Raw genomic sequence first — 12,580 nt, 5'->3', positions numbered from 1 at the left:
GGACCGGATGATCCCAAAGGTCTCTCCCAGCCTTGGTGATTCTGTAAGTGCTTTGGGACACATCCCAGCTAAAGGAGGCAGCGCAGGGAGACAGGGATCACTACATTCCCAGGGGGAAACACGACTTCGCCGGTGGCTCTGAACCCGGTCCCGAGGGGCCGCCTCTGGCGGCGGGACCACGCAGCACTGGAGCTTTTTGGGACCACTTGGGACCATCTGGAGACAGGTGCCCCCGAACACCATTGCTGCCCCTTCTCCTTCCCCGTGCCGTGTGTCGGTGCCTGCACATGGGCCGGAAGGGGGGGGGGGGGCGGCCATGAGGGGACTGTGGGGGGGAGGTGACACACCCCTGGGGCCTCGCGCGCGGCGCCTCAGCGAGTCCGCGCGGACACGTGCGCCGCGCGCAGGCGCGAACCCCCCCCCACATACCCCTCCGCCCTCCCGCGCGCGCCGTCCTCTGTGTCTCCGCGCCGAGGCCACGCCTCCCTACCGAGTCTCCCCACCAATCAACGCCCGGCTCCAGGGCGACAGCGGGGGCGTGGCCTCCCCACGGCTGCGCGCGCGTTGGGCCCGCCTCGCCTTCCCCGGCGCGGGGTGGGGAGAGCGCGTCCGCGCCTGCGCAGCGCGACGCCCGCGGCACAGCGCGCCCCGGGGCGGGGGGCTCGGAGCGCACGCGCGTTGCGGCCGCCGTGGCCCGGCGCTGGGGCGGGGGGGGTGGCCGCGCATGCGCGCCGCGTGCCCGCCCCTCGCCAGCAGCAGAGGAGGAGGTGGCGGTGGCGGCTCTGGGTGAGGAGTGCGAGGGCAGCGAGAGGCGCTGCTGCCGCCCTGGTATCCGGCAGCACCGCGCGGAGGAGGCGGGAGCGCCCCGGCGGCGGAGGGACCCGAGCGGCGGCGGCGGTAGCAGCGGCGGCAGCGGCAGCAGGAGGAGTCAGCGCCCGGCTCCCCCCCCTTCCCCCCGCGCACCCCCGTTGCAGCCCCCCCTCCCTCCCGCCCTTCGAGCTCCGCAGCCTCCAACATGTCGGCGCCGGCGGCCAAAGTCAGTAAGAAGGAGCTGAACTCCAACCACGATGGGGCCGACGAGACCTCAGGTGAGGCCGCGCCGGGGGCGGGACGGGAATGGCGGCAACCGGCGCGGCCTCCGCCTCGCGCCCGACCGCCATTTTCCCCCGCCGCACGGGCCGCGGCCGCGCCGGGGGCGGGCGGAGCGCGGGCCGGGCCGGGCGGATGTGCAGGCCCGGCGGCGGCGGGAGGAGGCCATGTTACAGCGCCCTTTTGTCTGCGCCGCCGGCCCGGCCGCCCTCCCCGCGAGGCCGGGCGGGGGGCGCTGCGGCTCGGCCCGAGCAGCGGGACCCCCCCCCGCGCCGCCCCTCGCGGAGCGGCATCCGCGGAGCCTCATTGTGCTGCCGCTCCGCCGCCGCCATGATGCGCCGCCGCCTCCCGCGGCCGCGTGGTGCTGCGGGGATGGGGCGGCGGGGACACGCGGGGCCGGGGCCGCCCCACGTGCGGCCGCGGGTTTGGGAGGCCGGGCTCGCTCCGGGGCCGCGGCGCTGCCCGCGCTGCCGCCCCACGTGCGTCCCGCGCCCCCGCGGCGGGGACGGGCACGGCCCCCCGGGCGCTGCTCCGCGCCCGCCGCTTCCCGCGGCCGCTCATTCATCGCCCGCGCGGCGGGGAAACAGCGCTCCGGAACCCGGCCCCGGCCGAGCCTGCGGCCAGGGGAAGGGCCCGTTAGAAAATACCCGCGAGCTGCCGCTTTCGAGGCTTTTTTGTTTCTAACCCTCCTTCCGAGCGTTCTCTTTGCTGTTTGGAAGGTGGCGTGTGCCCAGACGCGCTGTTTCTATTGATATCTCAGTCCTCTCTAAATTATTTCACATTCCCTCGAATGTGTCGGTCGTAGTAAACGCGGCTTACAACGCTTTAATTAAATTGCTGCTCATGTGTCACGGTTGACTTTTAAATTAAGTTGGCTTGTAAAACTGTGGAGGGGGACGTGAGCTGTGTTTTTCTGGGGGTGAACTCACTTTAGGGCCGTTTTGTCAAACTTTCCTGCACTTCATCAGCTCCCAGTGCACCCTGTGAGGCTGAAGCTTTGAGGCCTTATAGGACTTCTGACATTTAGTAGAAATCCCCGGGTGCTTTTACAGTAGATCACTAGAAAAGGTCTTAAAGAGAAGCCCCAGGTGATTTGTCAGGCTTGAGAATGAAGGGATGTTGACACATTTTCGTTTGTTTTTCAGAAAAAGAGCAACAGGAAGCAATTGAACACATTGATGAAGTACAGAATGAAATAGACAGGTAAACACTATCAAATTTTTAAAACGTTTGAGCAGAAATTGAAGTGGAACTGTCAAAGTAAAAATATTTAGTAACCTAAGTGCTTAGTAGTGCTCTCTCTGTTTGAACTCTGCCAAGACATACATGTGTTCTGACTTGATTAGAGGCTTTAAAAAAACCAAAGAACTGTCCTGGTTTCTTGCTTAATTGTGTAGAGTTAAAAAGGTAGAGCTTGAGTTTAAAATTTTAAATTAATTGTGGTAGTTTTGATAACAGCAGTGTATTTTCTGTTGGGTTTTTGAGATCGTGTGTGTTATCTGGCAAAAGTATTTCCCTGTTTGCAAGCAGAACCAAGAACTTGGTTAAAAAGTCGGCTTTTATTATATATTTTTATTACAATATCGGTGTGCTTGTAGAATAACACATAGAAAATGTCTCTGAAATGTTAGTTTTATATGTCAGAGCTCTCTGGGCTGTGGATCTTTGCCTGGATCTTCTCTCCCTGCCCACTGTCCTAGAGGGACTGCAGGTGACTGTTGGGGCTCTGACCCTGTGAAGCTGTTGCAGTGTCAGGGCTTTCCCTTTTTACAACAACAATCAAATGTTATGTCTTCAGATTTTACTTGCATGGGGTGTAAAATTGCTGTGGCTTCCTTGCCTGCCCAGAAGTTAGAGCAGGTGATGGTGTTGTGTGTTCTCCATCTGCAGGTCTTTTGCAAACAAAATGTGTAAGGGGTAAAACACTACTTTGCTTTGCATAAATGGAGGTCCATTGTGGCAAAGCATTGTGTGTTGGGAAGGTTCCATTAAGACCAGTGAGATTCTTCTGGCAGGGTGTTTAATAGTTGTTACAGCTCTGGGCCTCAGGTTTTTTGGGATACCTCATTAGTTAAAGATGGCAGACTGATCTTACCAAACCCATTCAGCTCTTAGTTAGCTACTTATGGTGTGTCCTTAACTCCCAGTTCTCTGCCTGTGGTTAACATGGCTCCTCCTGTTACAGACTGAATGAACAAGCCAGTGAGGAAATTTTGAAAGTAGAACAGAAATACAACAAACTCCGCCAACCATTCTTCCAGAAGAGGTCAGAGTTGATCGCCAAAATCCCGAATTTCTGGGTAACAACATTTGTCAACCACCCACAAGGTATATTCTTAATAGCCCTTCTTATTTCCCTGTAAGTTCAGTATTGACTTGCTTGTTACATGGGTGTCTTGCAGCTCTGAGGGTCTCGTACAGTTGTCACTGGTCACACCAAAAACTTCCTTTCTGTCCTAGGTTGCATTTTATAAGCTTTTTATTTCTAGCACTTGTTGACAAAAGAACATCTTGTTCACTAATATACTTCAATCTTAAAATGCCTGCATTTTAAATGGCGACTTTCCCACTTTATTCAGTGCATTGGGCCCTTAAAGTAAAAAGAAAAAATAGGATTCTAGTTTATTTGGGTGTTTTGAATTGGATGTGAGCTCCTTGGGACTCTTCACAATAAACTTTCTGCAAAACAAGTTTGTAGACTGCTTAGAGTGGGCAAACAACAGGCAGGAAAATCTGTGTCAGAGAAGGGTACATGGATGTACATGGTGTTTGCTGCTCTTTTAACACTAAACTGCAACAAGCAAATATATAAAGTTTTCACCTCAGCAAATGCAAATAGTCTGTTGGCTGCTAACTGGAATTAAAGGAGCTGGTTTGGACAGATGTGTTGCTTTTAAGATTGATCTTACTATCAGTTTCCTGTATTTTGCCTGCATGATGTGCATTCCATGGCTTTGTTAATGTGGGAATTCCTCATTCTGCCTCAGTATCTGCACTGCTGGGAGAAGAAGATGAGGAAGCACTGCATTACTTGACCAGAGTTGAGGTGACAGAATTTGAAGACATCAAATCAGGTTACAGAATAGATTTTGTAAGTACTTTAAGTGATTCCTTCACTTGTGATTTAATGGGTTTTTTTGATGTAATTGCATGTTGGGCTCTAGTTTATAACTTAAGAGATTAAATTATTCATTTAGTGCCAGCTTTGACCTGGCCTGTGTGTTGCCATTCTCTGGGTTCTAATTCCTTGCTTTCCACTCTGCAGTATTTTGATGAGAATCCCTACTTTGAAAATAAAGTTCTCTCCAAAGAGTTTCACCTCAATGAAAGTGGAGACCCTTCTTCAAAATCAACTGAGATCAAATGGAAATCTGGGAAGGTATGTAGAGCATCTGGGAGAGCTGATGGCTGCTGTGTGATGCCATCACTTTAATTACCTTCCTTTTGCTTTTTTCCTTTGCATTGAAGCTGCTCTTTCTTCCCCTCTCACTCCCCTAGGCACTTCTCTGCACACATAGCTCTTGGCTATCTTGCAGGGTTTGGAATACCCCATTTCCATGGAGATCCATAGTGGATTCTCTTGCTCAGTTGAGCACCACCATTAAAACAGGGAAAGCACAAGTGTGACCAGGTGGAGAAATTACCAAGTGCAGTAGTTTGTCTCTTCCTTGGTCAGCATCTAGACTGATGTTGTTTTCTTAAAATAACAATTAAATAAGGAATTCTGAGGACAGATGTTTGGGGATCAGATAGTGGGGTGTGATTTGATTTTATTTTTATTTCCTCGACTTCATTTCCAGACACCACATCTTTGTAGAAGTTGCAGCCACACAATAATGTGGATATACCTGTAATCCAGGCAGCATTCAAACATAATTTATTTGCTGTAGTTCATTTCTGTAAAAGTTGGAAGCACTTTCATGTTACTCTGAAGATTTTGAACTGACTATTTAAAAGTAGAACTGAGGGTCGCAGTTAAGTTGCTATTGCTTTGTCACCCTCAGACCAAGGAGAAAACTTAATCTTTTTTCATTGAGAACTAGAACTTTTCTATAAGAGCTTAGAGTCCTGTACAAACCAGTCAAGTGATCCTTACAACATACCACAAAATCAGATTGAATTCTGTTATTGTTCTTCATTAAACAGTTCAAACCTACAAATGTGATTCTATCAAGAAAACAAATACTAAAAGTTTGGAGTTACTGTATGATCACAAATTTTTTTTTAAATAGTGGATAGTAATTTTCAGGCTTGGCAAAAAGATTGTTGCAAACTTACTACACTTACAGAACTCACATATGTTCTTGTGACCCTGTGTTTGAGTGGTTTGTGTGGGGTTTTTTTTTCTCCACTTACTACAAAGAATGGCCTGAAGACTTCAGAGCAGGAAACCTTAGGCTAAGAAGGCCCAGACAGGTCTTTATCTCAGGTTAAATACAGAGCTTAGAGGTGTGGAGCCTGTTTCCTAAATTGGGTGCATTTAGTAGTCGTAACATCCAGTTGCTACTCTTGAGTAGCATTTAGCTGTTGTGAGACCTTTTAAATTCAGTGTATCATTAAATACTTGTCATACTTTTGCTTCTTTGGGGTAGGGAAACATCAATCAGATGTGGGATTCTGTGAATTTTCAGTGTTTCTGTGGAAGTCATTGAAAGAAACAGGCAGGTTTACTGTTCTCTCATGTTCATGAGAAATGCACTATTTTCTGGGAGTTGTTTGGGTTCCAAATGTTTCTTAAAGACTTATCCTGAATGAGGAGGAGAAGGTGACTTATTGTGTGTGTTTAGACAAGTAGGCTTCTAAAAATGAAAAAAAACCAAGAAAACTTCAGTAAACTTCTTAACTTGCTTTTCAGGACCTGACAAAACGTTCAAGCCAGACACAGAACAAAGCCAGTAGGAAGAGGCAGCATGAAGAGCCAGAAAGCTTCTTCACCTGGTTCACTGACCACTCTGATGCAGGGGCTGACGAACTAGGAGAAGTCATCAAGGATGACATCTGGCCAAATCCTTTACAGTACTACTTGGTAGGTCCAGCCCTGAGCAGGGACACGGGGCCCACAGCAGCTCTGTGAGAGTGAGAGGGAATTTGAGCACTGTAGTTGATGTTGCAAATGTGTCTTTAAGGTTCCTGACATGGACGATGAAGAAGGGGAGGGAGAGGAGGATGACGATGATGATGAAGAGGAGGAAGGATTAGAGGATATTGATGAAGAAGGAGATGAAGATGAGGGGGAGGAAGATGAAGATGATGATGAGGGAGAGGAAGGAGAGGTGAGTAATTTTGCCCTTCGTGCCATCCATCTCTGGTGTGTGAGGGATCTTGTAAGAATACCAGGCTGTTGTTAGCAAGGTGAAATAGCTCTTTTCTGTGCTTCAGGGTGTTTGGAGGGGAGGAACAGAACTGCCACTACTTGTGGAGTGGTTTCAGTGTAGTAATAAGTATGTTTGTGTATATGAGAAACACTGTGTAAATATGTAGTTATAGTAAATTTCTAAGGGAGGTGCTCCCGAAGAACGAGGATGTAACAAAATTCTCAGTTATTCAGTGAACATTCTAGCAATGTTTTACACGTAAATAGCTTTTGTTGATGCATCTAATCATCCTCCCACTTTTTGGTTTATTTCTGCTTGTGGCCACCTTAGCCAAGACTCTCTGTTGGGTTCAGGAATTAAAAATTTCCTTAAGTAGCAAGTGGAATTCCAGGATCAGCATCCAGGGTGTTGGGAACTTAAAACATTTTTGTTTCTCATAACTGGGTGTGGGGTGTCTGAGCAGCAAAAACTGCTTGCACTGGGAGATCTGCTCTGGGCTTTATTTTGTAACCTTGAATTTGCCATGTGAAAGTTGAAGCATTTCACAGTTTGAGGGGAAAAAAGATGACCCCTTCACTTCCCAAATGTTAAACTCATCTCAATGCTTGTAGTGATTCTAAGTCACGCTTTTTCTCAAACCTTTGTGTTTTCATTGGGACATCCAGGTATTGAGGGATTTCTGGGCACTCAGGGCAAATGTTTCCCACTCCCTAGTGAAGAGGGGAATGAGATGATCCTACAGCACACACTGAGTAACTCTGTAGCCTGTAGGGTGGTACAACAACTCTGATCACTCACTGCATTTGCTATCTGAAGTTTAGTGGTTTAGATTGTTTTAATTGTTGCTTATCTTTCAACAGGAGGATGAAGGAGAAGATGACTAATTGAACACTGATGGATTCCAAACCCCCTTTTTACCTTTTTAATTTTTCTCCAGTCCCTGGGAGCAAGTTGCTGTCTTTTATTTCTTGTGCTCAGTCGCCTTGTTCTCTTGAGGTCTCTTTTTATCTCCTCTACACCATGGTTCACGATTTATTTTGGGGGAAATACCTTGAGCAGAACACAGTGGAAAAGAATCTACCAGTTTCTGTTTCAAGTTCATTTTTATCCCTTTCTGTCTCAAAACAAAAAACTGTTTATGGAATCAACACACCATGTTCTGTGGGAAAAAAGAAAACCTTCTGCTCCCTTCACTCTGCTGGAAGCTGAAGAGTGCTAGGCCCCTGTGTAGTAGTGCATAGAATCTAGCTTTTTTCCTTCTTTCTCTGTATATTGGGCTCAGAGATTACACTGTGTCTCTATGTGAATATGGACAGTTAGCATTTACCAACATGTATCTGTCTACTTTCTCTTGTTTAAAAAAAAGAAAAAACCTAAAAAAAAAAATAAAAATAAAAATGGGGTTATAGAAGGTCAGCCGGGGTGGGTTTCAGATGTTTGGGTGGGTTAAGTGGGCATTTTGACAACATGGCTTCTTCTCCTTTGGCATGTTTAATTGTGATGTTTAACAAACATCCTTGCAGTTTAAGATGACACTTTTAAAATAAAATCTTCTCCTAATGATGACTTTGAGCCCTGCCACTTGATGGAGAATCAGCAGAACCTGTAGGATCTTATTTGGAATTGACATTCTCTATTGTAATTTTGTTCTTGTTTATTTTTAAATTCTTTTTTTTTTTTTTTTTGTTTCACTGGAAAGGAAAGAAAGATGCTCAGTTTTAAACGTTAAAGTGTACAAGTTGCTTTGTTACAATAAAACTAAATGTGTACACAAAGGGGCTGGTTGGTCTTCACTGAAAGAAACCGGTTTTAATACCCTGTTTAGAACTTGCTTGTAGTTTCTAGGCATTTTTGGAGGCATTTGGGCAGTATTTCTGTAGTGCAATGCAGCCTTGTGGTTGTGTGGACTGATAATCAGTTAAATTAGTTTCTACTATTTCAGAACCTGGAAAGTGTTTCCTTTGGTAGTTCCTACTGCACACTGACTCTTGTAGGACCATGTGTGAAGACACAGGTTTTTATTCCTGATTTACTAAAAAGAAAAATAACTTGTCAGAATTCTTGAGCAGTAACTTGCAGCGCTGTATCTCCAGTACATCAGTTTGCATGAAAATACCATGCAAGCTTAGAACAAAGAGACCAAGGGGTCTTATAATAAGATTTGGGTGGTTTTTTAAGTCTTTTCAGTTGAAAATAAATCTTAAGTGCAAGCTAATTTGGGCTATTTCAAAGAGCAAGGTTCTTGGTAAGCTCATGTAGAAAAGTTGCTACTTCCCTGCTTTCTTTCCTTGGTAGCAGCGTGTACATGTGCTTTAGATACACTCTCATTTTAGGAGACTGCATTTGAGAAGCCTGTAACAATTTCACATAGAGGTTGTTGGTACTGGTATTCCACAAAGTGTAATGGAAGTTGTTTTAACATGCTGTGCTTTTGAAATATTTAAAAAAAAACCAAACAAAATGTTGTATCAGCTAATCTGAAATTCAAACAGCTCTTTGGATGTGTAGAAAAGACTTGTCTTCTGGGAAGACTTGCTGTTATATGCTCTGATCCCTTTTCCTCACAGAATTTGCTACAGCCAAATTCAGCCTGGTTTTGATGCTTAAAAATACACTTGGCAGGACACGATCGATCCCTGGTGGAGACGTGCACAAATAATGTGTGAGGGAAAACATTCTGTGAGTGTGTGGTCCAGCCTGGATTCCATCTAGTTGTCAGAGACAATGCAACGTCCAGTCTCATGTGATCGATGCAGAAATAAGACAACCATGTACTTTATTCCATCTCAACAAAAGCTTCTGCCCTGATCCTGCCTGCAGAGCTAAGTACAGTGTTGACCAGTAATGGTTTCTTACCACTAGAGAGAGAAGGAACAAAACCTATGAAGTCCTATAAGTTTTAGATCTTTTCCATTTAATTCCTTTTTGTTGTAACATTGAAAATTGCTTCCTACTGTGGTAAAGGGTCGATGTGCTGTTACTTGCCATGATGCCTCATTACTTAGTTTTTATGTAGTTTCTCAAGGAAAATAATCTTTTGCTAGTCTTAAATGCTTTAGGAAAAACATTGTGCTGTTGTTGTTCCACTAGCAGAAAACCTTTAAAAACTGTTCTGAAAGTAATCAAGGCTTCAGGCTCTGTAAAGTCAAGTACCAGGAAAAAGGAATGAGAAGTCTGGATAATTAAATGCTACTTACAAAATTTTTCTTGCATGTTCTTTAGGATTTTACAGGGTGCCAAAATACTCTTGCTACTGTACTGATAATACTGAATTTCCTGTGAAACTTAAGGGTTTACTCCTGACAATGGCTCAAGAGTAAACTAAGATGGTAAAAGAATACACCATATTAGTTAAGCATTATCTTAATTTATTTTTTTTAGCAATGGAAATGAGTAGGGATTAACCCATTTCTCTGCAATGCTGAAGAAATACTACAGCTGGCCACTGTTTGCTCTGAGTGTTCATGTCTAATTTGGCTGAATATATGTAATGGGTGTCCATTTCTTACTTGATTTATTTTATATGCATATAAAGAGCTTTTAAAAGTAGACATCCACCTTGGATGAAAATAGTGGGAGATTCATTCTTATTAAGTATCGGTCTATCATTAATTCCCCCTGCTTGAGCTCCTCACATCCAGTCCTGCCAAGTGAAATTTGTCACAGGTGGATGCTGACTTTCAGGCTTTGTGGTCTGAATTTCCAGGGTTAGAACATAGAGTTGGCAGCAATTTAATAACAGTGAAGCTACTGTGCTGGGACTTTATGACTTAACTGGCTCAAAGGTTATTTTTAAGTTTGAAGTTTTAATTGCTATAAAATGGAATCTTTTGTCTGTAATTTCTAGTGCCAAAGGAAACAAATACATCTGTGTGTGTGTAAATATAGTTAGAAAGGTTTGAGTTTAAACAGATGATCTGTTTACTTATTCATACTTGTCAACATAGTTTCTGTCCCTGTAAAGAAGCATTATCTGAATCGATTTCTCAGTCATTTATGACATTTGAATCTGTAAGCTCTTTGTACCACACTAAACCAGGTGCATAGGTATAGTACTTTGTTTATTGGATACTGTTCCTGAAGTTTGAAGCCATGCTTTTTTTTTTTTTTTTTTTTTTTAAAAGAGACTGAAATCAGTGAAATAATTTCTCTGCTGTACCTTCAAGCTCTCCTTCTGTGTGAAGGAATTAAAGTACATTTAACTGTTACTTGAAGTTACCATTTCTAAGAGTCTTTTTCAAAAGAATCAGTTATTAGTCCCATACTCAGCATCATCTTCCACGGGTGAGGTGGACAGTGGTCATGAGGTGGTTCTCCTTCGGGGAGGAGAGAGGGGAGGTCACAAGTGCCTCTAGTACCAGCTGCTTGCTCTGGGGAACAGACTTATGCTTAATCTCTTGTCCTCCCTCTCCTGGATTAAAAATGGAAATTTCTAAGGCATTTTTCCTTGATCATCACCTTCTCCCAGTGACTGTACTCCAGTGCAGTGCCTTCTCCCGGGTTTAGTGGAGAACAGGGGCTGCCAGTTCAGTGTTGGGCCCCCCTTAATCCCCAGCCCTGCTCTGAGAGCCCCCAAAGAGGCAGCACAGCTCCATCCCGGGATGGAAACCGTGACCCACCTTCCCCCGGGCTGCTCCCACGCTGCCCTTTCCCGGCTCCCCGGCAGAAGCCGCCCTGGGAGCATCCCCAGCACCAGGGGCTGGTGCCCTGCGGGATCCTGGAAGGGCTGGACAGGCACAAATCCCGGCTGTGAGTCATCTTCCCGTGGCACAGGGGTTGCAGAGTGGGCAGGAACTGCTGATCCCACGCCCCGGCGATGGGCTGGGATAATGGGGAGCCAGGGACATGGCCCACTGGCCTCCAGGATCACCCTGGAGAGAGCCAGCCCTGTCCCTCCAGGCTGGGGAGCTCGTTCAGCCAGAGGATCCTCGGAGCTCCAGCTCCCTGAACTGCCCCCTTGCCCTCACTCTGCCTCCCTGGAGGGTCTGAGACCAGGAGGAAAGAGGGGGAAGCCCCTGTGTGAACCCCGAGTGGGCAAAGGGGCCCTGCAGCCACTGCCCCCCAGACCTCTCCAGTGATCCCGACTGTTGGGACAGACTGGCTCTGGGAAGGTGTGGAAGTGTCCCTGCTCCTCTGGAACTCCATCTACACGTCCTGGTCTGACTTCCAGTATTTCCACTGAATGAACAGTCTAATTAAAATAATTCCTTAAACACTGACCAGAGCCTGGACCATGTTACAAATAGTAACAGGTTGCAGAAGGCTTTATATTAAACAAATGCACTGGCTTTATTAACAACAGGAGCATATTCAAAGGTTTAATAGAAGTTAAGGCTTTATTAATTCAACTCAGTTAATATGGATCTGAATTTTACATTAAATTTTTATTTTCGTGTGATTTCCTTTTATTAATTATTCAGTTGTAAATCTCTCACAAAATGCTTAGGCTAGAAAAACTGTTGTAATTAAGTAAAAGGAAAACATTTCTGTTTATTAGTACATTTCTAAATTTGTACGTGGGAACACTGTCACCTCCAGATGCCTTCTGACTCACAGCTGTGCACAATCCAGGACTGAAGAGCATATTAGTGTGGTAATAATATTATGTAATACTGCTGAGGAGGGTCTTTAACACCTGAAAGTAGTATCTTTTTAATTTGTTTTAAGCACCGAGTCGGTTCTGTGTGATGGGATGGCAGTACAGCAGCACCAGTTGTTTTTCCCTCACGAGAGCTGAGAAATTGCTGCCTACCCAACGCATTTAGGTTATTTATTCACTCAAATATTCGGCTGAACCCCCAAATCCTGCATTTAGAGGGGCAGTTCCACAGGGAAAAAGTTCCCCACAGCCCAGCACCGCGGCAGGGATCGCCCCAGGGACGGGATCCAGGGATCCTGTCCCGAGGGGAGCCGCAGTTTGCTTGTTCCCGTGCGAAGTCGCGAGTCAGTTCGGAGAACTAAAACTGGAAACCACCCGCTGGCCGCGGCACAAAGAGGGGCACCCGCAGGGGTTTCTCCCAGAGGGGCCGAGCGGGGGATGTGTCCCTGCGCATCCCCGTCGCCTCCCTTTGGCGCGGACCCACGGTCTCGGTGCCACCGCGGCCACTGACCCCTCCAGCCCCTCTCCAGCCCCTCCTTCCCCTCGGGGCGGTGTCCGGTACCTCATTCCCCGCAGC

General features: G+C 46.5%; 1 protein-coding gene across 1 annotated transcript; it reads left to right on the top strand.

Moving 5' to 3' along the window:
• Positions 1–472: 472 nt before the first annotated feature.
• SET (SET nuclear proto-oncogene) lies at positions 473–8,179 on the top strand. Its single transcript, XM_051807462.1, is given in 10 exon segments — positions 473–796; positions 798–950; positions 953–1,088; positions 2,235–2,292; positions 3,275–3,417; positions 4,077–4,180; positions 4,355–4,468; positions 5,945–6,115; positions 6,216–6,362; positions 7,265–8,179. Coding segments are annotated over 10 exon segments (1,122 nt in total). The 5' UTR covers positions 473–724; the 3' UTR covers positions 7,289–8,179.
• Positions 8,180–12,580: the final 4,401 nt, after the last annotated feature.

This window comes from Manacus candei, unplaced genomic scaffold, assembly GCF_025592945.1.
Source record: "Manacus candei isolate 608988 ecotype Guabito, Panama unplaced genomic scaffold, ASM2559294v1 h1tg000071l, whole genome shotgun sequence".
Taxonomy (NCBI): Eukaryota; Metazoa; Chordata; class Aves; order Passeriformes; family Pipridae; genus Manacus; species Manacus candei.
This window is presented reverse-complemented; position numbering and strand designations above follow the sequence as displayed.